At 50.3% G+C, this 26,054-nt stretch overlaps 1 protein-coding gene across 3 annotated transcripts; it reads left to right on the top strand.

Annotated features, from left to right (window-relative positions):
• Positions 1-4: 4 nt before the first annotated feature.
• GATA4 (GATA binding protein 4) lies at positions 5-25,937 on the top strand. Of its 3 annotated transcripts, XM_068678892.1 has the most exons (7): positions 5-226; positions 819-1,060; positions 18,029-18,198; positions 19,492-19,617; positions 20,523-20,610; positions 20,861-21,003; positions 22,106-25,937. In XM_068678892.1, the coding sequence occupies exons 2-7, from the start codon at positions 964-966 to the stop codon at positions 22,286-22,288; spliced, it is 807 nt and encodes a 268-aa protein (XP_068534993.1). In that variant the 5' UTR covers positions 5-226; positions 819-963; the 3' UTR covers positions 22,289-25,937. The 3 variants fall into 3 exon arrangements, with proteins under 3 accessions (XP_068534993.1, XP_068534992.1, XP_068534991.1); XM_068678891.1 differs by lacking the exon at positions 5-226 and having other exon boundaries at positions 238-1,060; positions 18,032-18,198; XM_068678890.1 differs by lacking the exon at positions 5-226 and having other exon boundaries at positions 238-1,060.
• The last annotated feature ends 117 nt before the right edge of the window (positions 25,938-26,054 follow it).

The raw sequence follows: 26,054 nt of genomic DNA, 5'->3' as shown, positions 1-26,054 counted from the left end.
TCCCGGGGCTCTGTTGGCCGGGCCGGGGGGGGGTTGGACGGGGAGGAGACTGCCCGAGGGTTTTAAGCAGCCCGGCCCCACTGTCGAGGAGGGGGGGGGGGGGATTTGAGCTGATGGATGGAGCCCGGTGGGAGAAGCTAATTCCAAGCGGGAGCTAAAGCTCTCCTCCGCGGGGGACCAGGACTTCTTGCTGGGGGGCTGGAAGCGGCGGCCGGACCTGCTGAAGGTGGGGAAGGTGGGTGGCGGGGAGGGGGGGTGGGTGGAGGAAAAAGGACCAGAAAAAAAAAAAAAAAAAAAAAAAAAAAGAAATTGAAATTAAACTCGCCCAAAGCGACCTGCTGAGTTTTGGCCGGACACCCCCTCCCCAAGGCGAGACCTCTCCGGCTGCCTCTGAGGGAGAAGGGAGTTGGGGTTTGGGGGTTGTTTTTTTTTTATTTTCTTTTTTTTTCATCACTCTGCTCCCCTCGTCGTCGTCGTCGTCGCTCTGGATTGTGCCTGGGGAGCCGGCTGGGGTTTGGGGGGGCCCGCGGCGAGATGTACCAGAGCTTAGCCATGGCGGCGAACCCTGGCCCCCCGGCCTACGAGGGGGCAGGTGGCTTCATGCACAGCGCGGCCGCAGCGTCCCCCGTCTATGTGCCCACCACGAGGGTCACCTCCATGCTCCCCAGCCTGCCCTACCTGCAGAGCGGCGGCTCTTCCCAGCAAGGCAGCCCCGTCTCCAGCCACTCCATCTGGACTCAACCCGGAGCCGAAAGCGCCGCTTACAACCCCGGATCGTCCCACCCGCCCGTGTCACCTCGGTTCTCCTTCTCCACCAGCACCCCCATCCCTGCCACCTCTTCCCGGGAGGCCGCGGCGGCTTACAGCAGCTCCTTGAGCCTTTCTGCTAACGGGAGGGAGCAGTACGGCCGGGGCTTCGGCGGCTCCTACTCCAGCCCCTACCCTGCCTACGTGAGCCCCGAAATGGCCACCACCTGGACTTCTTCGCCCTTCGACAGCCCCATGCTCCACAACCTTCAGGGTCGAGGGACGCCCGCGGCCGCCCGGCACGCCAACATCGGTGAGCGCAGCAAACCCCCGGGGCATGGAGGGGATGGGGTATGGTGGGATGGGATGCTGTCCGTTTTTATGTTTTTCCCCCCCGTTTTCATGTTTTATTCCCCCCCCGTTTTCATCCGTGCACTCCTATTTTTAGAGGGTGGGATTGAGAAAGTTGTGATTTTTGAGCTCCCGGGGATGGAGAATATCGGGGTCCTCACGGCGCCGGTTGTACCCTTACTCATGCACTTTCACTGCAACGTTGCAAAAAGTCCTTGAAACCACAGTTGCAAATAATAATAACAATAATTTAAATGAAATTCGGGTAGGCCTGGAGCTGCAAGGATCATGTGCCGAGCTCCCGTGGAAGGGTTTGCTCCACAAATAGCTCTGCAGGCATTTCGGGGCCGCAGCGGGGATGGCTGGGGTCTGCGGGAGTGCAACCCTGGTGGGCAGCCCCTTCCCGGCTCGATTTGGTGCAAAAAGGGGAAATTTAGGGATGGAATTAACTGGAAAAGTTTGGTGTGTGAATCCCAGATCTCGCTCTCGGGCCGCTTTGTGTCACGTCCTTTCTGCAGCTGTTGGGTGGTTGGCGAGGCCGGGGAAAGGGAAGGTGAAGGGAAATTCAGCGCCGAGGGGGAGAGGTGAAAGAGAAGAAGAAATAAATCCGCATCCATTAGCACAGCCTCTTGTACCCTGTTTGCTTTTGGGGGGGGGGGGGGATCAGCACATCTGGGAGCCCCAGCTCTGAATTTTGGGGTCTCCCTCCCCAAAATCCCACCCGGGTTTCTTGTGCCGATCCCCGTCTCGGAGCCGAAGCGCTGATTTCTGTAAGCGCCCCCGGTCCTAAGACCAGAAATTGTTTTCAAAATATTGCTTAATTGGCTTAAAATATCGCTTCTGTATTTTGCTCGGAGGAAAAAGGCAACACGGGGAGGAAAGCAGGGCTGTGGGGCTGCTCCCCCAGACCCATTTCTGTTCCCCACCACCTCTCCATGGGGGCTTCGCTGCTGGCGCCGGAGTGAAAAGAAATAAAGGCACTCGGAAGTGAATTCCTCAAATCTGGCCACCGATAGATTTTCAGGTTGCACTCAGGAGGGTAAAATTTCCCTCCAGCAAGGTTTTCTTAAACTTTAGCGTTATTTTAAGGAATTACAGGAATGAAAGTCGGGTGTCAGTGAAGGCTTGGCCTTGCCATTGCCTTTTGAGTTTCTTCGAGCATTAAGAAATTGTGTAAAAATGGGGAACTAAGCTATAAATATAAAGCTTTGGTCAACCAGGCATGGATTTTGGGAAGCCCTGTGGTGGAAAAACACGTAGGAATCATTGATTTGTATCATCGAGGACAGTCTTGCGTTTCTATTTGACTTCAGTGCCCATCTCTTCCTTGGGGGAAAAAAAAAATCGCATTTTCGCAGCGGTCGCTGATGGGCTCTTAGAAAAATAACTTTAAAAATGAAATATTCAGGATGAAGCATTGCAGTTGGAGAAATATTGGGTTAGCTTTTAAGGTTCGTGGTGTTTTGGGGGGTTTTGAGATCAGTTTGTGTTGCTGGTCCCGTGGCCGGAGCCTGCCTGTTAGTGCTCTTCACTCGAGCCCTTGCGTAGCACGAGGGAGATGGGACGAAACGGCCTGAAAGGCATCGAGCCTAAAAATTCGGGATTCAAACAGAAAAGGGGATTTTGTGGAAGGCAGCTCCCCGGCAGGTAGCTCTGGGCATGGTGAATCCCAAGCTCCTTTCTTTGCCTTTCCTTGGGAGCGGAGATATTTTTATTCTCCTCACACTGAGAAACACAACCCTTGGTGCAAGGCTTTGCTGCACCCAGGGATTTTTGCAGCGCTTTCGTTTTCCTCCAGTGATTTCCTGGAAAAATAACCACCTTCGGACAGTGCTAATTGCAGAGCAGCCGGCCGTTACTGTAATATTAATTAGCATTAGTATTTAATAATGAAGGTTAAGTCCGTGCAGATGGAGCTGGAATTGCAGACTCAGACGCGCGCGCTCTACGCAATTGGGCACGGCGTTTATTTTCCACTGATAAGCAATGCTCCAGGAAAAGTTTTGTGAAACTTTAGTGAAACTGCATTCAAAGTTGATAAAAAAATATATACTCAAAGATATATGTTCTTGCTTTTCCCTGATAGGAGGAATTTGGGGTTAAAAAGTGTCAAAGCAACTCAGTGGTACCAAATGCTGGGGAGACTGGTGGCATAAATAAACGACATGGGCATATTATGAAAAAAAAAAAAAAACAAAAAAAAAAACACTCCTGCTGCATGCTCAGCAAATTTGGGGTTTGGGGTTATGTCTGGGGATCTATTTCCTCGCCCTGAAGGGCAGGATCAGCCCCAGCAGCCATGAACTTGCCCCAGGGCATGGGGCTGGGGCGAATTCCCCAGCTAAGGAGGGGCAAAATTCCCTCCATTAGACGTCCCCACCACCAAAATCTGCCCCCAAAGCAGCCGGGGGGTGCTTTTGCCCCGTCCCCCCCTTGCTGGGGAGAGGCGAGCTCGGATGGAGGCAATGCACTGGCTTTTACATAGGGGATGGGGGGGCAGATCCAGCTTTCCCATCCCCACCCCGTGCAGTTTTCTTTTTTCCACTTCAGCTGCAAACTTGTGCGAAACAGAAAGATTTTTCTTCTTGGGGGGTAGGAGGTCTTTTTTTCCTTTTCTTCTTCTTTTTTTTTTCTTTCATTTTTTTTTTCCTTTTTTTTTTTTTTCTGCATATATTTGTATTTTAGGAGGCTGAATTTTGCCGCCGTGGTCGGGAGCGAGCCGGGGCATGGGGCACTTTGGTTGCCTTCGCATTTCATTTTGCTTTTCACTGAGCCAGGATTCCCCAACCGGGCTCCACGGGACCACATCTGCGAAGATCAAAGCCCCCAGCAGACGCGGCCATCGGTCGAAAAATGTTTTTTTTTTTCTTAATTTTCTTTTTTTTCTGCTGCTGGGAGATCGGGGAACCAGATCTCACGCTTTCCCACAGGGATGCGAAGAGCTTGGCGGGGTAGCATCCCCAGGCTGGCATTTCGGTGCCACTGACTCATCCCATTTGTCACGTCCCCCTGCCCTACCAGCCGATGCCCCAGGGGATCGGAGGGAGGGCTGAGGGCTGGATTTCGCAGGGGTGCTCAAAGGCACCGCTCCCAACGCGGCGGCTTCAGGGTGAAAGCATCCCGCCTTGCTTCTCCCTCCGCATTCTCCTTCCCCATTTGCAAAAATCCCTGGTGAAGGCGAATGTGTCATCTGCAGCCCTCTGCCGTGACAACCGGGTGACAAGGACCGGGGTCCCCAGCCCCACAGCCCTGCGGGTTTTGGGGACAAAACCCGCAGGGCTATGGGATGGGGAGACACGATTCAAGCTCGAGCACGCGATTTATTTTTGTGCTCTTCCCCGTATCCCCAGACAGCATATTTAAAATTGCGATTAAAGCAGCGATAATAATAAAAATATCATCACACCGCATCAGCCTTGTTAATGGTACAGCTCCATCACTGGAAACAGAGCTTTAATTATTGAATACAATCACGCATAGAATAGCTGTGGTGCAGTAAATAATACCTATGATATCACGTATTATATCATATCCATATATTTTTTATATAATGATTATTTTTTTACAAAGCAGAAAAACTGAAGGCAGTGAGCAGTGGCACTAATTCTAAGATTTATTAAGCTAGGATGAATTATTTTTTCTGCACACGCACCCACGTGCGTTTTTATATCCCCATAACAAAAGCAGTGATTTCTTTTTTTAAGAGGGCAGCCCGCACTTCGCTCTCTCCACATTTATTTCCATCCGTTTTGGGTAGAAAGAGGCAAAATCCTTGGAAAGCGAGAGAAGCATGTATCAGGCGGTGTTTACCAAAGGAAATTGGACCCGATCCTGCTGTCTCCGTGCTCTTCTGATGATGGAGAAACCTTGGCTCGGCGGGCAGAGGTGCTCCCCAGTGCTCCCAAATGGGGCCGGTTAAAACCCCATGGCCGCAGTATTTCGGGGGCTTTGAAAGGTTTTCTTTAGGAAATTCCCCCCCAGCCATGCGCCGACCTGCAGATAAATCCCGACCCAGGTGAAAAGGCAGCAGGCGCCCGATGAGATGCGCGAGGTTTTGTGCCTGGAGGTCGGCAGCTGCGGGGGGATGTGTGCAGGGAGTGTTCAAAGAATGGGTGAAAAAAATGCAATTTCAAGGAAAATATAATTAAAAAGCCTTTGAGAGTGTAGCTGAAGTAGCAAAACCCGAACATTCTATGATTTCAAATCGGCACAGGGCGCTGGGCTGAAATTGTTGCTCGTTGGGACCCACAGAGCTTTGCGTGCGTAGGGAAAAGAGATGCAAACAGACCTCATTTTCAGCAGTTTTGTCCCCAAATTCCTTTCCTTGCACATCAGCCCGGTGTGTCCTTCCTTCTAATTCCCTTACAGAAAAGTGGGTGCAGAAATGGGGTGCCTGGGGACGTCTATCCACTCAGGAGACATCCCTTGGAGGGAAAGCACTGCACATTTTGTGTGCTTTGAGGCTTTTGCACCCCTTTTCTATAAAAAAATCCCTGCGAGGCTCCTGCCTCCCATTTGGGGCTGGCTGCTGCCTGTGAAACCAGGTGGGGATGTGAGTGGGGGGCTCTGATCCTGGGCTGAAAGTAGCCAGTTTTGTTGAAATTCCGATTTTTGCAAGGCAGCCGCGCTGCCGTAACTCCTCGTGCGCATCCGCGAGGTTGAGTTGTCCCTGTCCCGGCTCTCTTTTTTTTGGGGGGAGGGGGATCGTGTTTAATTATGCCTGTGGGGCTGAGGATTGGGAATATTCGAATATTCGCCTCGCTGATGGGTCCTGAGCTCTGGCTGTCTGGCAGGAAGGTGCCAAACCGCCTTTGGTGCGTGACCGACACGAAACGCTGCTTAAGTAAGCGGGGACAGAGGTGAGAACGCGCGTTTGCATCCCAAATGACGCCAAATTACACGAGAAAAATTCACCATGATGTCGGGTGGAGGTTTGCTTGGTTTGGGGGCGAAGAAAAAAAAACAAAAACTTTGGGTCAACGTTGCCTCACAGCTGCCTATTAAACCTCCAGCGGTATGGCAAGATATTAAATCCCTCTAAACCGCCTCGCACGATCGGTCGCAGCGACCGGTCCAAGCTGTAAATACATCCGTAATGACAAATTAAACCCAATTATCTGCCATTCCTGAGCAGTGAGGTCCTCAGAGGCGGGTGCTCGCCTGTGCGTGACAGCGGCTGAAAATAATTTGGCCGTCACTGCCTCTAGTAGCAGGGGACAAGCGGCTTTGGGGCTTTTTTGGGGGGAACCTTTTTGCTGTTGAAGCGTGCCGAGCGATGCCGTGGGTGTTTTGTTAGGGCTCTTAGTGGGGTGGTTGCAGGAAGGGGCTTTTCGTGTTGCTTTTTCGGGTCATTTCCCAGTGGGGAAGCAAAGCGCGGAGGAGAAATCCCGGCAGCAGGGCGCATTTGCAGCCCTTTTCCCCGTGCTCGAGCGAAGCCGGCCATGCACTTGGTCGCCGTTTCCCTTTCCCTGCGCTGAGCCGGAGCTGGGATTTCTCCTCCAGGCAGCTCAGAGCTACTCGCAGGGAGCTGGGCAGAGGCTTCCCAGGCTGGCCGCACGTCTGACCCCGTCAGCAGCGCCGAAACGTTTCAGCCTTCTGCTTTTGGCAAGGCCTGGGTTGCAAAGCCAAGGCTGGGGGAGCATCAAGTGGGAGCGAAAATCATTATTTTTACCCAAGAGGTGCCCGGTGTACTTTTTTTATTTTTTCCTTGGTTATTTCCCTGAACAGAGATGGCTTTGGGTAATTTTATTTGGCGGCTTTGGGCACCTATAGCTCTTGTAGGGTTCACGCTCTGCTTGGAGGGGCAAAACTGCCTCCTTCCCATGTCTTTCCGCTGCTGAAATCAGCTCTAGGGGACGCACAGAAATGTCCCATGCCCCGAGCACCCTACCCCAATGCCCAGCCCCACCATACTGCCCCGTGCCTCAGTTTCCCCTTGGCTTTCACCAGGTATTTCCAGCCTGCTTTCAGAAGGGGAGCTGGAAATGCCTCCCCTCCTTGCGGGTACTGAGTTTCCCCCTGGATTTGCAGCAGGGATGTTTCTGGGGCCGATCCTGCAGGTTTTGCCCAGGTAGTGCTTACAGGATCAGCCCCCCCTCTCTAAATAAATTCAGGATGGGCTGTGGAAAAAAAATAAATAACACAACACAAACCAACAAATTAAAACCAAAACCAAACAAGCAACCCCGTTGCCCGCTCTGAGCTGAAACCACCCCAAAAGGAGGTTCGCCCAAGGGCTGGGAGCTGCTGCAGGATCGGGCCCGTGCAAGAAGCTTCCCTAGGGCAGGAACCCAACCTCCTGCAAGATATTTGGGAACCGACAGCTTTCCTCGGGGAGGTGAAGGCTGTTGGCCGGGAAAGCTTCCCAGACGCCAGCAGCACCTTCCCTTTTTCCATCTTGGAAAGCAGCCGCTCGGTTTACGTGGTGCAGCACGCCGGGATTTGCTGCTTTATTTTTATTTTTAGCGACCCGTAAAGCTGGCGAGCCCCTTATCGGAGCCAGCTGGGCTCGCGCGGCCCGCGCCAGCCTTGAGAGGGGAGTCGGAAATTTGGCTTGTTTGTGAAGGAGGGGAAAAAATAATTCATGGAAAGTCAGGGAAAGCAAGTTTTCCATCGGCAGCAGACGTGGGGATGGGGCAGGTGGACCAGGGGTGCGTGGGGCTGATCCCACGTCTCCTACAGGGCCTGGTACCGGCCGCTTCTGACTCTGGGATAACAAAAAATCCCTGCCTGGGAATGTTTCCTCCTAATCCCTGGGAATGAGGCCGGTGTCTGCCGGGGAGCATCTCAGGAGAGGTTCTGCCGCTGCCCTTCCCAGCCTCCTCGATGCAGTCTTGGGGCAGCCGTCCCCTCCAGGCTGTCCTGGGACAATGCAAACATCCCCAGGCAGTTTTCTTTTGGCTCTCTCTTGGCTGCTTTTGTGCCTCGTCCCCTTCAGTGCTGCTCGTTTTTCCTCCAGGCTACATCGTCCGGAGCCGTGGCATTACACATGAGGCTTGATTTTTGCAGGGAGGTGAAGGGGCAGCTTTTCTGGACAAGAAGAAAGTTGGGAACCCCTGATTCCTATGTGCTCACGCTCTGGAGGAGACATAAAAATGTATGATTCAAAATGCTGTGAGTTTCCAAGCCAAGCTGTTGGGTTTGCAGGCCACAGAGCCATCATTATTTAATTTTCGGGGCTCAGCACTGGGTGAGGAGGTTCAGCCATCAGGACTCCTCCAAAAGACCCTTTTGGCCCCAGATGTGAGAGGGTTTGGGGAAAGGCTTTCTGACCCCAGGGGCTGGCTACTGGGATGGATGCAGAGCTGGGACATGCCTTGGTGATGCAGAGCAAGAGGGAGGTATTTGGTTTGGGGGATGTCTTCTCCTCCTGGCCTTGGAGGATGTCCTTGTGCCTGGGGTCTTGGGCATGACCGAGGCTTTTCTCCAGGAGCTGCCTATGTCCTGCCCCTCATCACTTCACAAAGAGGGGGCAGACTGCTTGGCCCCTCACCTCCCCTCCCCAGCCATTTATATTTCTGAGCCAACATCCCGTCGCCTCCCTTCATGAGGAAATCAATAACAACGGGTGAGCAGGTTAATTATAATCACAGAATAAACGCCACGGTCTCAAAGTTCACTCCACTTGAGCAGCGTTTCAAAACGAGTGGACGATGCCAAGAAACTTTCATTGATTCCCCCGGGGCAGGTGTGGGAGTTTGAACCTGTCCCCAAGCTGATCTGATTCAAGACTACTCAATTTTGCTCCTTATCTCGACTTTCGCCTATCTTATAATGTCTGTTATTTTAGATAAAAAGTCCAATCAATTGGGGTAGAAAAACTGCAAGTTGTATGTTGCCCTGATAAGTCAGGTACCTGCCGTTTCGTTGGCCTGGGCTGCAGTTTCTGGGCTTGCCGAGTGCTGGGCTGACCTCTGCAGATACTTTATCGCAGAATCGCTCCGTCCTCCGCCCCTGCTGACTTTACTGTCCAGAATAACGATTAAAACAGGAAAAGAGGAGGGCCGGGGGTCAGAGCACCCAGCATCCCGTATGCCGTAGCAAACACCTTTCTGTTTGTGCCTGGCTGCCGTCCCGTAGAGAGGCCAGGATCCGACCTCGCTGGTTTTGGTGTGTTTTGGTCAGCCCACAGGGTCCAAACAAAATGCTGGGGCAGAGCTTGAATATGCACCTGAAGGTCACTGTTAAGGTTGTCATGTTCAGAGAGGGCTTGGGCACATTAAGCAGTGCATAGACTACGTATTTCCTATGTTCCTATATGTGGTATATACATTTTTTAAATATAGGAAGTGTGTATTTATATACACGGTGTATATAAATAATTCAGAATATACAAAGTGTGTGTTTATAGTGGTGAATATATAAATATATATATGTACAGTTCTATACGGCTATGTTCTGCATAGCCATAGAAAAATAATTCTAACAGCAAAAGCAAAGAGAGTTGATTAGAGATGACTCCTAGCTGGCTAAAATGGCATTCTTAAGGACACAGTAAGTGTAGATCTACACTGAATATATATGTCTGTATATGTGTGTGTATATATATATATATATACAAACACACACATAACACACACATACTGATAATACAGTTGTGTTTCCACAAGGGATTTTGGCCTGATGCAGATAAATATTTTTTCCTCTGACCTGCACTAGTCTGGAAAATAATAATAATTATAATAAAAAAACAAACTACTGAGTTTCTGGAGTCGCAGGGTAACAGAAAGGCAGGTTGGAAGGGGTGTCAGTAGATCTCTAGCCCAACCTGCCCAAAGCAATTAGCCACTTTAATTAGCTCAGGCCAGCTGTGTCTTTGTCTTGATGCTTGGAAATGCCCAGGGATGGAAATGCCCTCACCTCTCTGGCCACCTAATCCATTTCCTAATGAAAAAGCTTCTCCTAATGCCCTGCTGTCAGCATCTACCCACACAGCTTCCCTCATTTTATCTTCATAATGACCCCAAGCACCACCACTTTCCTGGGCCTTGATTTTGGTCCACCTGGGCCACCCCTACAGACGGACAGATGCTCACCCTCAGACAGACAGATGCTGCAGGGGGATGTATGACTATAGATTGTTGGGTTCCTGTGGTTTTAGGTGTTTCGGCTCACCCACGGTGCTGTAGGTGGCCAAGCAAGGCAGGCCAAGGGCACGTGAAGGCTGTGTCATGCTTGATGAACGAGTGCCAGGCATGGGCACCGGGCCTGGCACACCAGCAGGCTACAAAGCTTTCCTTGGCTCTGACACTCTCCATTTTCTCCCCATTATCCCTGCAGTCATCAAAGGAGAGCCAAAGCACGTGCATGTGGAGATGGGATGTATTTCAAGGGGGAAAATGCTGTGGCTCTTTTCTCTTTGTCTAGTGAGAGAAAGACCATTTCCAGGTCCCTGCTGCCAAACGGCCCCCAGGCTGTGGATGGCCCCATCCTGGCCATTCCCCGAGCTCTCCACGCTAATCTGAGATTTGTTAAAAATATTTGGACAGTCGATAAGCAGAGGAATCTCCTGTTTATCAGAAGAGCCTCAGATATTTACAAGTGTAAGAATTGTAAGTAGGAGTAAGAAAGGGGAGGTCACCTTGGTGGGTGGGATCAGGCCTGCATCCCAGCAAAAGAAAGCAGGCCTTGGAGCTCACTCACTTACACACAACTTCACAGGCAGCACAAATTGCTGTAGGACACCACGCTGCCATCAAAGGGGTGGCCAGCAAGTGCTCTGACCAAAACCAGCTTTTGCTGTTGTTTTTTTTTAACATTTTTTTTTGCGTAAGCTTTGCTCAGGATCTGATGGAGGGCCTCAGGCCTGCTGCTGAGCCGCTAGGGATGAGTGGGGAGAAGGAATGGGTTTGTCTTTTCTGACTGTAATATGGGGTTGTGCCCTGTTAGGATGCTGGGGTGACTGGGATCTAATGGTCTGGTTGTGTCTCTGCCATCAGAACAGCCCCCATCCTGCATGCATATGCACACGAGTGGCCATATATGAGTGGTGTTCATGGTGGATATGGAAAAAGGAGAGCCTATCTCTACTGCAGCACGAGCAGAGCTTGGTGGGCCTCCCCTCTGTGCAAATACAACCCAAGGGGAGCTGCAGGCCTTCTCCTGTCCCACCTGTTGCCCACTTTTTGGGTCTGGGCCATGCTGCTTCAGTATGGGGGTTGACCACCTCTCTGGGCAGCTGTGGTACAGCCCCTGGGCTTTTGAGGTTTGGGGATGGGGGCTGTGGTGTGGTGGAGAGCCCTTCCCAGTTGCCACATTGGCCAGTCCCCAGTACCATCTCTTGCCCCTTCCCAAAACTACACGCTGAGATGTCCCCAGAGCCCCAGGCCCAGTGTTCTTCACTTTCCCCTGTGTGGGCACGCGGGGAGGCATGGAAGAGCCTTTGCTTCTGCTCCCAAGGACAGAGCCGAGACTGAACTCAAATCCAGGCCCAGGCTTTGACCAGCCTTCCCTTCGTGGACCCCTAGCACATGATCTCAGCTGGTCCCTTGGCTGCTTCTGCCTCCACTGTCCTTCAGGCTGGGGAAAACATATCCGTGAAGGAAAGGAGTATTCTTGGCTGTTGGCAGTGGTGTGTGCCATAGACCTTGGCTTGCTGCAGGCAGAGCGGGGAGCTTTGCAGGGGAGGGACGCAATGTTCCCTTTGCCTTGACGTGAAACACTTGGCTGGGAACGGTTGTGTAGGAACAGTCTCGGTGTTTCATGAGGCAAGAGATTTCTTTGCCTTCTCAAAAGCAGTGTGTGGCACAGCCAGATTATAGGTGAAGTGCTTCCTGAGCAATTAAATAGGGGCTGTAGGTCTGCAGAGGGAAAGCCACTCGCTCTGAGCAGCCAACTGAGTGACCAACCATTTTAGACGTGTCATTTAAGCCCCAAAACATTCAGGGACAGCATCAAGCCCTTTCTGTGAGGCTTCACAATGACGCATTTTGCTTGAAACAGCGTTTCTGGCTAACAGTGGGGAAGTTGCCCCCCTTCTCCACTTCCTGTGGATCAACAACCACACAGGTGATGTCTTCTGCTAATCCAGGTCCCATTGGTCTCTAAAATAGTGGGTAACTGGATGAATTTCCCTCAAATTCTGTCAGAGAGGAAACATGCAGAGAAGAGGAGGGGATAAAAGGAAAAAAAAATGGGCAGAACCTGTTTTTACAGAAACATCTTCAGCTCTGGTGGCTGATAATGCACATGGGCTTTCTGATCTCCATCTGCATGCCAAGCTGATGATGTCCCCATAGAAAAAGGAAAGACTCACAGACAGCTTTCTCTTGGCTGCAGATCTCTCAGGCATAAATCTGGGCTCTTTTATTTACGATCACTCCCTGCCTCTTCTGCTTTTGTCTCTCCGTGTTTTCTGCTGCTCTGTTTTCCTTTCCAGCCCTGTACTCAGACACAGCATTGGAACAAGAAGCACTTTTAACAGCTGTGATCTGACCAGAAGCTTTTTTATTATTATTTATTTATTTATTATTGTTTTTCCCATAAAGCTGCAGCTCCTGTAGTCATGCAATTCATGGGAGAACCTCAACCCAGAAAGAGTTGTGGCTTTCTTCTCCACTCACTGCAGCAAAACACTTATTAAAGGGACACCCAAAGGCTTGAACAGTAGGAATTATTTCCATACTGTTGCTTTTTTAATAGAAACAAACTTGGGATTTGGGACATACCATCCTGAGTACCAAGAATGGTAAATCCCATTTCCCACTGCACTGCTGTTGTGGTTGTCCCTTGAAGCAGAAGGTGCTGGTGGCTTGGGATCCTGTGGGAGCCCAAGGTGTCCATGTGTCCAAGGGACCAGTGTCCTTTGCCTCAGCTGCGAGTGCCCCTGAGAGTCCATTTGGGATTCTGTATACACAGGAACGTGGCTCTCACCTCTTATCATAACAAATTGTTTTAGGAAACTGCTTCTCTGCAGGGAGAACTGCTCTCAGGCTCTGTTTAGAGCCTCTAAGTGCCTGGCTGTGTTTGAAGGACAGCTTCTCCTTTGTCGAGTTGCTTCACTGGGTTGAGAAGACACTTCTGCAGGGGGAAATGTTGATATTAAATATCCCTCCATCTGTAAACAAAACTCCAGTGCTATATTAATGGAAGTCTCTTTCTCCCCAGCAAGTAGAGAGAGGGGGCGAGGGCAGGAGGGGGCAGAAGAAAGGAGACAACCTTGTTGAGACAACCAGATCTCACCCAAGCCAGCACAAGGAGGGCTCTTTGTTCCCTTCTGCAGGCTGGTTTGGGAACAGAAACTTATAAACTGGCTGCTGGCTTTGAACTGGAGGAGTCAAAACCTCTCCATCAGAGGTGCTTTCACTCCTATCATTCTGTTGGGTCCTGATCCCTAAGGTTCACCTGTTCAAGATATCCCTCCAAGGCTTCCAAATTTAAGCTTGCTAAAGGCCTAGGAATGGGCATGCTGGCAGAGCTGAGGTTTGCAGAGACACTGGAAGGATCAGAGGGGAGTTCAAGTCTCCCTTCAGACCCAAGCCCTGGGCATCCTCCCCCTGCTCCCCAGATGATTTGGTTGTGCACGGGGATCTGATTCTCCTGGCTGGGAAGGCAGAAGTACAGAGACTCGATATCCTTGGCAGGAGATGCCGTCATGCCCTAGCCATGCTGGAAGAAGTGCCTGTAGGTGTGGGCCGGCTATGCTTTGTCCTCCCTGGTTGATCTCTGTGGACCTGGCGGTGGATGTAAGGGGCCACTCCCAGTGACTAAGAGCCATGAAAGGCCACCTCCAAGAATGCTTTTCCCCTAACAGCCCCCAGTGCTCCACTTCAGAATCCCTCCTGGCTCCCCAGGGACTAAGCGTCCCATTGTGGCAAGCATTCCTGACATTAGCATGCTCAAGGCCTCACCCAAGATTAGGAGACTGTTGTGCAACATTCAAGTGACATTTCCTGCCCTGGGGACCTTGCAGTCTTCGTAAGGGGTAGGTGTGAAGGGAAAAGGACCTCCTTTTATGTGGCAAGCTGGTGGCTGGGACAGGGACAGGCCCCAATCCTCACCAGGCTGCCTCGTTCAGCACCATTTCACGATCCGATCTCACATGAGAAGCTCCTTCATGGGCTTGGGGCAGGGTCTTATGAAGCATGCAGCAGAAAGCCATTGGCATTAGTCAACGCCAGGCACAGGGACCCACCCCATAACAAGGCCTGAACTACCCCAGGACCGATATTATCTGAGATAAGAGCTGGGCAAAGGTGCTTAGGGGAGCTGAGCCTTCAGAGAGGAGCTCAAGACCTTGAGGCACACGTGGTGAAGGAGGTTCTTCAGTTCATTGGGCCTGTTTTCTCCTCAGCCCAACTGGCACATATGTGTTGTCCTCTCCTCAGCCTTGCTAGCCATACCTGGCTTTGGGAGAGGGAGCAGACCTTTCCAGGAAGACCTCTGAGGAGAAAGGCTGTTGTAGAGGTCACCGGCCGGCCCCATAAATCTCCATTATCAGGCGGTGGCTCCTGTGCCACGAAACGGAAATTGTTGCCCTGAGTGCGACTGGGGGAGCCTTTCCTTCCATTCCCATTGTTCGGGTCCCGCCGGGAGCCGCTCGGGCAATTTGCTGCCTGAATAAACGTTTCCTCCGCCGGCTGCTAGTGCGAGGAGAGGGAATGAATAAGTGTCAGGGGATCTCATAACGCCGGGATTTAGAGCTCCCAGCCCCTAGACGGCAGCCAAGAAAACACTTCACTGCTTCTCCTGGGGATCCTCTGGTCTGCGGGGCCCCGTTATTAATAACAAGGGCAAATTAAGCAATGGGGGCACTTGAAACCCAGTGACCTCCATGCCCAATATAGCTCAGCCTTGCCCCTGGTTGTGCCCCTGGAGGAGGGAGGCAGGCAGATGCCATGGCCCATACCTTCCAAACCGAGCAGCTATTGCGTTACCTGGGTCTTGAGCATCTGCCCATGTCAAACTGCACAGGTTGCTCCTGTTAAAGTGTTATTTTCTTAGCATTTCATAGATCTACAGGTTTCCAAGAGCAGCTGGGTTGGTTGGATTCCCTCCACAACTTCAACCCTGCTTCTAGCAATGCTGTGAAATGAGAGCACCTCTTTTTGAAAGAAAACCAATCCCTTGCCTTCCATTTCTCCACTGGCACCAAAACAAGTCACCCTTCCATCCAGGCATGCATTAAGCTTAAGTTGTCTTCCCTGAGCTGACATTCAGGTGTTTCCATGACACACCCTTCTAGCCGGCACCTCTGCCGAGAGGAATTTGCCATCATCAGGCATACCTTGATGCAATATTTCTCCTCCAGGTGAGATCTAGTGAGGTCAAGGAGCTCTCCCTGCCCCAGCGGGGCTCTGGGAATGTTTTTAATGAGATTGCACTCCACAGATGTCATCTTCTGACTCAGCTCTGGGCGGTGTCCACAGGGGACGCACCCATCCCATATCGCCCCGCGAGAGACGCGGTCAGGGAGAGCCACCCATTGCGTGGAGCCACCGTGCGCCCTGCGAGCAAAGTCTGCTCCTTCCCGGCCTCCAGCTCCAGCGACTTCCAGTTGGTCACGTTCACGAGGCCCAGCTTTGTCTGCAGCTGAGAGGGGCAAATCACACAAATGCTGTTAATAGAGAAGCAGAAAAGGTCTTCCAGAAACGTAAATCGGTGAAGGTCCCTCAGGAGAGAAGCTCCAGGCCAAATCCGCTGCAAACCCAAAAGAAAGGAAGAAAAAATAGCAGAGAATATAGCTCAAACAAATGCAGACTGGGGAGAGCAAAGGGAGCAGGTCTGAAGACTGCTTTGTATTTTGATCTTGGATGGCAGATTACAAACCAGTGAAAATAATATGGACCGTGGAGCTAGGTTACAGTAGCAAATTTGATTATTATCAGAAAACAAAAGACTTAGAGCTTGTCTGGTTTGGACTCCACAGGCTGTTTTCTTTAAAAACAAAAGTATTTCCATACTTGACATTTCTTCTTATCATTCCCATTTTGAGGGACCTTCCTATTCAAGGGCTAGTCCAACTCTTAGCATTTCTGAGGGACAGCTAGAAATTTTTTCCTTTTGTTTCTTTGATTAAAAGCCTTCGGATTCTGGTTTTCTGGTGGAAAATTCTCCAAGAAAGGCAACATTTTGTAATAACTCCCAAGAACAATTCAAATAAGTGTTTTAACTATTATCTTTGGACTACCCCTGCCCTGCTCAGTTCCCCGTGGATTGTGTCAAAGACTTTGTACTGAACTATTTTCAAAGAGGAAAAGATTTTGTTGTAAGATGAAAATTACCCTGAAAATACGTAATACAGTTGTTTTTTTTTTTTTTTGTTTTAGGGAAAATTATAATCAGAAACCTCAGCTACTTCTAAGAAAAAATAGCAAAATGTTTTCCTTTCTTGAGATTTTTCAAGGAAATGAGTTCTTTCCTGACTAGCTCTTCCAATTCCTCCTCTTTCTGAAGGAAGTTTATTTGATCTGGGTTTTGGCCGTGGCTCGGTGGTGATTTTAAACGGGAAAGTGAGGCATAGTTACAATACCACTGAGTCCAACATTCACCTGGAGGGATTCCCGTCTTCCCTAAACCACCAGAACTACACAAATGTAATGAGGGTTCCCTAAGCTAATTAGAAGATAGCAGATTTCTTCTCTTCTGGCTCCAGAGCCCCTTTAGGTGCACTCATTTCCTCTCTTCTAGCATTTCCCCATTGCCACATGGTGTAGTCCCTTGTCATTTCAAGCCTGGTTTTCTAGGGATAACTACATGAATCCTTCTTAGTCTCTGTTTACTGGCCCCACTTCAGTCATTTTTTAATCCTTTGGTTGTGTTATGGTTACGTAGCTTCCCACAGATTTCCCCAAAAGAGCCTGAAGAGCAGCAGAAGAGAGAACGTGAGGCTGATGGTTGAACATAACGCTTACAAGATATCAGAGAATCCACACGGGATTAAGACATAGATCTGCAAAAAAATAAAATTTTTCTGGTTTGCTGTTTGGGGAACTCTTGTCCTCCAGCAGAAAGTGAGATTTGTCTAACAAGCAGGTGGGCAGGCACAAAATAGAGCAAGTTGGACAGTAGTAGTGGAAGAGTTGGTGCTATGCTGGCATGTAATGGCTGAAGGCCCCAGTGCAAAGCTCTTGCCATCCTCCAAAATCCTCGTGTGTGTCTCATTATGTTGGGGATCAGGCTTTTTCAGCAGCATGGTTTGATCCCAGCCTGTTTGCCCTTTTCTTCTTCTCCACAAGGAGTTTATCATCTGGTCTTCCCTTCCTGGTGCCCATAGCAGGACACATACGTGCCTCGGTCGCTGTCTTTGGGTGAAGAGGGGATACAGGGGCAGGAATGGGTTTATCATGGAAATACCTGTGGATTCTTGCTGCTCAGGAGCTGTTTCTTGCGCAGAGAGTAGGGTGATGGCATATGAATATTTCTGATTTTTGGTTCTCTGCAGCGATTCTGTAAAGGGGTTGCTGGGATCTGCCAAGGGGCTGTGGGATACACAGGCAGGATTTTCTCTGCCCACGCATATTTGAGCTCCAGCAGGGGATGCCTGGGCTCCTCTCTGCACTCTGGGCAGTTCTGCTCCGTGGGTCCGGGCTTTTCTTTGTCCCCGGTCACAGGGAATTCACCTGGGTTGCAAACACGGCCACTTGCCTGCCCCGGTCTGTTTGCCCTGGCTAAGTCCAATCTTGAAAACTGGGTAACGTCAGAGCAGAAGGGAAGGTTTCTATTTCTGTCTCCCTGTATCTGTGTCCCGGCACATCCCTGCTGCCACACAGGTCCTTCAGCCAACATCGTATGGCAGGGAAAGGGGTTCCTCTTCCCTGTAATCTTGGGGGCTTCCCCGTGAAAGGAGGAGATGCTTCTTGCACCTCATAAAATCCGATTGTGATTTCTTTGAGTGTCACTGCTGGGTTCAAATATCGAGAAGCAGAGCGGAAATTTACACGTGGAGCCACTGAATTAACCCAATCTTTGCCTTTCTCTCCCGTCATGGCAGCAGAATTTTTTGATGACTATTCCGAGGGGCGAGAGTGTGTCAACTGCGGGGCCATGTCCACCCCGCTCTGGAGGAGGGACGGCACGGGGCACTACCTCTGCAACGCCTGCGGGCTCTACCACAAGATGAACGGCATCAACCGGCCCTTGTTCAAACCCCAGAGGAGGCTGGTGAGTCAGCACCACACGTGGGGCCAGGCTGCCTGCCAGGACGAGGCGAAAAGGCCTCGGCCAGGTGGAGATGGAGGGGGTATTTCAGCTCCTCGGGTCCCCATCTGCCTGGTGCAGGTGGTTTGGGACCGGATTTCCAAAATAAGTAGGATTGCCTTGAGTTTGGTGAGCTGCAAGGCCTTGGACTGGGCAGATGAGCTGTGCAGAGACCTGATCCAGGCCAGGTGGTGGAAGGGGCTGCAGGGAACATTGTTGGGCAACTGGAAAGCCAGCCTATTTCGTACTCCTGTAGGCATTTTAGCAGCAGTGGAAACCCCTTCCAGCTCCACCACACCTCCAGCTGATCTTGTCTTACCCTCAGGATCATTATCCCCAGGGTCACTGCTGGTTGACCCCCTTCCCTTCATGGTGGCCGGCCACCTCTTCTGGACACCCTGCTTGCTGTTCCCTTGGGCAAGGCAGAGCTTGTGGGGCAGGTCAGGGCGTCCCAAAGGCTGTGGGGTCGGAATGGGGCATGCATGGGGAATGTGGAATAGCTCGGAGTTGATACCTGCCTGTCCCAGCCTGTTTGGGTGAGGAGTTTTTTGGGAAGGGCTCGGCAGTCCGTGCTGTCCTAACCCTATGCAGCAAGGAGCCAGCGAGCCTTCCCTCGGGGCTCCTCATCATCCTCCAGGCTCCATCCCCACCTGCCCTGCCCTCCACCTAGCCCAAACCCAGCCGATTCCTTGCAAATGCCAAAAAATGTCACTTGTTTGAGCGCTGCCAATGTCCGCAGCTACCCAGCGCCCTCTTGTGAAAACCCTTTCGTGGTGAAGGACAGAGCCGAGCTCCACCACCACTTCTACCAGTCTGTAACTGGGCCCCGTTCCGTTTTCTGGTCTCCGTGTTATCCCTGGGCAGATCTATGTGGTCAGGTATTGAAGGCTGGAAAGCAGACTTGGTCCAGTGCTGGACAGGAAATCTTGCAAAAATGGCCAAATCCCTGATTTTTCTTCAGGAAAAGAATTGTCATGAAGAAAAGAGGGACACGTCTAGCGATATAGCACAGGGGGGTGGTTAAAGCAACACCAGCTCCTCTACCTAAATGAATACATTCAGTATTTATTTTCAGAGCCCAAGATTTGCCAGAGATCCCTGGAAGGGGAAATCTCTGCCATTGTTGCAAGCTCTCCTTTAAGCTCCTCTTGCCACAACAGAGGCAAGAGGGAAACCCGAGACCTGTAGGGACCTGAGATGCTGCTGGTGTGAGTCTCGGAGGGTTGATGCTTTTTCTTCTCCTGTTTTTAATCCCAGTCGGCCTCCCGCCGCGTCGGCCTCTCCTGTGCCAACTGCCACACGACGACGACCACGCTCTGGCGCAGGAACGCTGAGGGAGAGCCCGTCTGCAACGCCTGCGGGCTCTACATGAAGCTCCACGGGGTAAAGCCTTCGTTGCTCTGATGGGGAGGGTGGTGATGGCACCGCGGTGGGGATGGGCTTCGGGGTACAACTCTGTGCTCCCTTGTCGTGGTTTTCCTGATGATGATTTCCCTTGCACAGGAGCCTGGATAGTCTCTTCCTGCTAGTGGGGGTTCCATGCATTCATGTCATGTCTGATAGATCTAGAAAAGCCCTGCTGGAGCCCCAGGCAAAGCAGGACTTCAGGATGCCAATCGCCTGTCCTTCTCCCACCAGTCAGTGGCAACGTAGTGGCAGAGACAGAGACCTTCACCACCCTTGTGTCTGCAGAAGAAAACCCCAATCTTCTTCCCCATTTTTCTCCCCATTGCTACTCCTGTTTTTTAACACACTCCCGTGCTCTCAAGGATTCCCAGTGCTTCAGAGCAGATGGAGGAGCATCCAGGAGGGACAGGTCAAAGCTGGAAGACACAATGAATGAGGGGAAGCTTTACCTGCCCCCACAAATTGTTGCTAGGAATTTCAGCATGTTTCAGACTCTGAGGATGACCAGCTCAGTGGGATCAGTTCTAAGGGAGGTCCCCCAATGCAGATTTAGTAGTTTTCCAGAAAATAAGCATTGTCCAGAAAGGCAGCTTCATCTCTGAGTTCAACAGGAAAGTAAACCAGACGGGCTTCTGCTCCCTTCTGGCCTTAAAACAATCTCTCAGTACCTATGTTGTAAAAACCCATCTAGTCCCACCTTGTAGCTTTGACATCTCTCTTCACACAGCGGTGTTGACCTGTGACTTTGGGTTCTGTTTTGTTGTTGTTTGCAATTAAATCAGATAATTTTTCATGGGGTCAATGAGGTAGCGCTGGAACCGTATTCTACATGACCATATGGAGATACAGAAACCAACGTGCTTTTATATTTGGGTCCACAGGTTCCACGGCCTTTAGCGATGAGAAAAGAAGGCATTCAAACAAGGAAGCGTAAGCCGAAGAACCTTAACAAAACAAAGACGCCAGCAGGTAAGTGCTGAACAAGGGAGTTTATTGCATCTATGCATGTGTGCTTTGGATTTATGTCCCAAGTCCAACACCCAACCACAAAATGGGCTGCATCTTAAAAATGGGGAATGTCTGAATGCTTTTCCACAGTAACAAAGCCTTTTCTATTATTTTTTTAACCATTTTTTTTTTTAACTTTGGGTGGGTGGTACAGATCTGCACTGCTCTAGATCCTTGGGAAGAGCCTGGCTTACCCCTCGCTTTCTCACAGGTCCGTCCAGCAGTGAGAGTCTTACCCCGACCACCAGCTCCACCAGTAGCAGCAGCAGTGCCACGACCACCGAGGAAATGCGCCCCATAAAAACAGAACCAGAGCTCTCATCTCACTACGGGCACCCCAGCCCCATTTCTCAGGTATGTGGGGTGGTGGGACAGAGCAGGGAACTAGGATGGGAGATACGGTGAGGGGAGTATCCTAAAAACCTCCTCTATAGTAAAAGGTTTCCTCTTTTCAAGCCAGGGATCTAGGGTTTCACAGCAGGAGATCTGTCCTTGGGGACAGGGTAAAAAACACAAGTTTTTGTCATCGTGCTTAGAGCACTGTGGCTTTTTAATGGATGTAGCAGTTCTGAATGGACAACAAGAAGTAGCAGTCTTGATGAAAAAGTGTGATTCCTTCCAGATGGACAGCTGTATGGGCAAGAAAATACCTGTTCCCTGTATAGGACTTGATTTGATTTGCCTTGAGCAAGGAAAAACTTGGCAATACTCTACTTCATCTACACTTGCTGGCTGTGTGTTGAACGATATGAGAAATGCAGCATGAAAATAAACTCACGTAGCCCAAATTTAAGTCCCTGTGAAGGTAAAGCGAGCCAGTGTGATGGCAGAGAGCTGCAGGGTGAGCGGGTGCTGTGTGCCACATCCACCGCTAGATGTCTTGGGACGAGCCCTTCCTTTAGCAAGGAGTGCGTCCTGCTGAGCAGCACCCGCAGCTGGGAGCTGAAGTGTGCGGGGTTTAATAACTGTGCCTTGATTGAGGGTTCCCATGGCACAGCACAGCTAAGAGACAGTGGCGTGTGGTAGTTGCTTCCCCCTTGGGTTCATACGGGGAGCTGCAGTGTTTAAACAAAATGGGGAAAAAAAAAAAAAAGGCATTGTTGGGCTGGGCTGATCCTGCACCTGCAACGCTTTGCGGCGCTGTTGTTGTGTGTCCTGCAGTCCACAGGAGGGCATTTGTAAGCTAGGAGTGCCCGAAGCCGATGAAATCTCAAGCCTTGGGGGGTAAAATGATCGTTTTTCTGTCATTTAGAAGAGAACGCTATGTCCCATGTGCAGAAATAGTAAAGAGCAGGGTCTAGAAGAAGGAAAGTCTGCCCAAAGCTGCATCTAAGCTGCAAACTCTAGCAAATCCTCATGTGTTATTAATGTGGCACCAGCCCTACATACAGGGAATCACAGGGTCCTCAATGTTCTTTTTTTGTTTGTTGTTTACGGGATTTTCCTTTTCCCATAGGCATTCTCAGTCTCTGCCATGTCTGGACACGGATCTTCAATTCACCCTGCGATTTCAGCCCTGAAGCTTTCCCCGCAGGCTTACCAGTCAGCTATCAGCCAGTCTCCGCAAACCAGCTCCAAACAGGACTCCTGGAACAGCCTGGTCTTAGCCGAAAACCATGGGGACATCATTACTGCATAACCTGGTCTTCCACCCAGAGACTTCAGGCTGACCGGCTTGAGAGACGAAGAAGATGCCACGTAATAATCAAGTCAATGTTGTTTCCCACCTCCCCTGCTCTCCTGCCTGCTCTCCCCTTTCGAGATGTTCCAGCAAAGAGGTAAAGAGGACTTCTTTGAGGTGTATTAGAGCTCTTAAAAAAGAAACCAAGACTCAAATCTCAAAGTAATTAATGGATTTGAAGCCTTTCCCCCCCTTTCAACAAGCCTCTCTTTGTTAGATTGTCACCACCTTCTACGAAATAGCCAGAAACACAAGGATGGACAAAGGTTTGGGGTTTTATTTAAAAACATTTGCCATTTGAGACTTAGACAATGGTGGCACAGTGACTTTTTTTTTTTTCTTTTGTCACCATCCATTTGTTTCCCGGCCAGAGGAAATGCCGTCACCTTCTCATGACCGAAATTCAGTGATCTTCCACCAAATGGAGCCAGATTCAGGACAGTTTGGTGAACAGACTCCAGGAGACATGCTGTGGTGTTTTTAGTGGACTCGATATGAAAAAAAAAAAGCCCCTGCTTCCTCATCCTCACCTCACGTGCCTAGAGCATTACCTTCATTCTCCTAGATGGTCTGGAAACCCGATGAATGTCCGTATTTAATAGTAACTCCTTTCCTATTTATCATTACAAAATCATGGGACTGTGTTTCCAAAACGTTGGCAGAGCCTGGAGAAGGTCTGTCTGAAATCAAAGGGGGATTTTGGAAGGAGAAACCTTCCAGGAGTGGGTAGAGGAGACCCACGTTAGTCATCAAATCCTGGAGGAAAGTGTTGGGCTTTTCCCTTATGGATAGCCGCAAGCCAGGCTTAGAGATTATTGCAGAGCACAGCAAGTGGAAGTTGCTCTTTAACTCTGCTGTGCTGTCACTTTTCAGACAGTTAATTTAATTATTTTGCATCCTTCTCTGTTGTTTTTGATGTCATTGATGAAATCCTATTGTCATTTATCTGTTGTTGTACTGTGAGTGCCCGCTTTGCCCCTAGCAGCCGGCTCGTGACCATTTTCCGTGTCCAACCCTTAAGGATTTGACCTTCCACAAGAAGAAAACCCTTCGGCCCTTAATGGATGCAGGCAGGGGGCATCTTCTTCATCAAGCATCTGCACAGACTCGCTTGCCTGCAAGAGGAGCCTGTTTTTTTTGGGAGACTGCATCCAACAAGATTCTTCACTCTTGTTTCTGTCCACTCCCAAACTCCATTGCTCTTCTTCTCACCTTCCAAGCTTTTCTCTTCCCTCCCTGCATCCTGGAATTGACTGCGGAACGACCAAGTGCTACCCCAAAATATGCTGAAGGGTTTAAGGTGCCATCCTCCGGCTTTCACCCTTCACCATTCCCTCAAGGAGTGTTTCCAACCGAGATACGGGGCTTGGCGAAGAGGAAAGCCACCCACAAGGCTGAAACAAAAGCATGACTCGTATTTGTCTGAACTTTTAATTTCCTCCTGGTGGCTGAAAAGCTTCTTTAAGGAAAAGGAATTAACTGGACTGGTCATGACAGAGACTGGGAATGGAGTCAGAGTAGAGAGCTGGGCCCCTCCACTCAGATTTGTAGGGGTTTTTGAGGGGGGACAGAGCATTTGCACTCCCTGGAGGAGGATGCAGCGATGCCACGGGGATGGCTGGATGCTGGTTGTACCTTGAGGCTCCTCTGTGAGCATCCCCAAAGTGTGGTCCTCCCTCTGACAAGAAGTGCCCCTCACTGGCTCCCGGGAATGAAGCCCACAAACTGGGAACTTTTCCCATCCTTCCCTTCCAAGATGCCCCCAGGGTTTGCACTCTGACCCACGGAGCTCATGAAGAGTCCAACCTCGTTAGTACGTTAACTACAGGCATTCAATGAAACATGAATCAAACGCTACCCTGACATTCTGTGATTCTGCTGAGACCAGTAGCCTGCAAAGAGGCCAGAAATAGCACCTAACAATACGAATTTGGGCTGAAAACATTAAGGTCTGTCTCCCCGGGCATGCAGGTCTTTAACCAGCCTGCTCCTTGTCCTGTCCTCCTTCACACCTGGCAGTTGAGGTCTCTTGGGGTCTCGCTGTGAATTCGTCTCTGTGACACCGAAGCACCCCAGAGATGTCTCATCAGAGATACCTAAAACCACCCTGCACAGCCCGAGGAGACCAAACACACACAGCATTTGTCTCCGTGCTGATGCTCCCGAGGGCTTTGTCTGCTTTGCCCCGTCGCTGTGCTCCTCCTACTGCCCTCAGAGCCAAATTCCCTGGTTGAAATTCTTTCCTGCCCTTAAACCACACTCCTTGGTGCCACGGAGGAGGCTGCTTGCAGAGCAAAGTGGAAAAACCCTGCAAGACATGAGCCTGGTGGTCCTTCGGCTGACGTCCCTTTAGGTTATCTAAATGACCACGGCACAATTTGGTTGACTGCCTCTCTTCTTCCCACAAAGCCTTAAAAAATGAATGTTGAAACACAGTGAGGAGCATTTACATGGAGCCAGGTAACAAGATGTTTGCTACCAGAAGGTGAGGCCCCTTCACACCACAAGCAGCTGACGTTTCAGATGCACCTGGGATCGTCACCAAAGGACGACAAGCACCAGAGGTGACCCTTGAAGGGATTCGCGTGGAATGAAGGAAGGAAACCAGCAGGAGATTCAGCTCGTTCGAGTCAGAGGGGCGAGTTACAAAATTCAGGGTTACATTCGAGCTCTGCTTTCCTTCAGGTGATGGGGGAGGCATTCAGAGCCTGCTTTGCTCATGAAACGAGATACAATTACCAGAGACAATACGACAAGACAATTATTGCTGTTATTTGTTCCCTTGCAGCGTGGCTGGAGGTCCTGCTGAGGGCCACAAGCAGGGGTTTGGACCAGATGACTTCCAGAGGTCCCTTCCAACCTCAACCATTCTGTGACACCAGGCTGGGTCCTGCACAAACAGAACCCAGAACCATCCCTGTCCTCAAGAACGAAAGGCCCAGTCCTGCAAAATGCTTAATCATTTATATAAACCCCTTTGTGGAAGTTGTTCCCTTACAGCTCATCATTAATGGCACACATAAATTTTGATGCCTACAGGTTTGCAGCACAAGGTGGGATTGTGCCAAGCCCTCTTCATTGAGTTCGCTGCTCACCAGAGCAAGATGGGGAGCAGGAGGGGTGGAAAGATCTTTTACCCCCTCTAAACGTCTTTCCGAGTTGTGAACGTACAATATCTTGAATCATGTCAGATCTCATTGCGTAAATCGATCAGAAGAGATCTGGGATCCACTTTGCAGTCGTACGGGATGATTGGACCCTCCCCAACCAGGAGGAGCTCAGGAATATTGCAGAAGAGCTTTCAAACCGATCAATGACTCTCAGTGTAACTCTGAAGCTGTGACTATGCCAGGGGGGGTGTCTTGTTTTGCCTTTTTTTTTTTTTTCCTTCCATGTATAAAGTTTGAAGCTTCCCAGGTCGGCTGGGAAGGTCCCGTAGAAACAGACACTTGTTTGTAAGGGGGAGAGGGAAACCAACCAACTGAACAAGCTGTAATTATTTAAAGATGTAAAAAAATATATATTAAGAAGTAGTATGGCTACCGATCCACGTAACTTCTACACCTTTAGAACTAATGGAAATAAAACAATGGCAATAAAACCAGAAGGCTGCTGCCTGACTCTGACTATCCTGGGGGGGCTTCCTGGGGAGGCCTGGGGGTAAATATTCTCCTATTTGGTGCACCTAAAGAAGCAAAGATTACTTTAATGCACAGGGGAGAAA

Source organism: Anas acuta, chromosome 3, assembly GCF_963932015.1.
Source record: "Anas acuta chromosome 3, bAnaAcu1.1, whole genome shotgun sequence".
NCBI classification, from domain to species: domain Eukaryota; kingdom Metazoa; phylum Chordata; class Aves; order Anseriformes; family Anatidae; genus Anas; species Anas acuta.
This window is presented reverse-complemented; position numbering and strand designations above follow the sequence as displayed.

Coding starts and splice junctions, on each gene's coding strand:
- GATA4 (XM_068678890.1), top strand. CDS start 535: ATGTACCAGAGCTTAGCCATGGCGGCGAACCCTGGCCCCCCGGCCTAC. Junction 20,611..20,860: donor CAAAACAAAGACGCCAGCAG/GTAAGTGCTGAA, acceptor GCTTTCTCACAG/GTCCGTCCAGCAGTGAGAGT. Junction 21,004..22,105: donor ACCCCAGCCCCATTTCTCAG/GTATGTGGGGTG, acceptor CTTTTCCCATAG/GCATTCTCAGTCTCTGCCAT.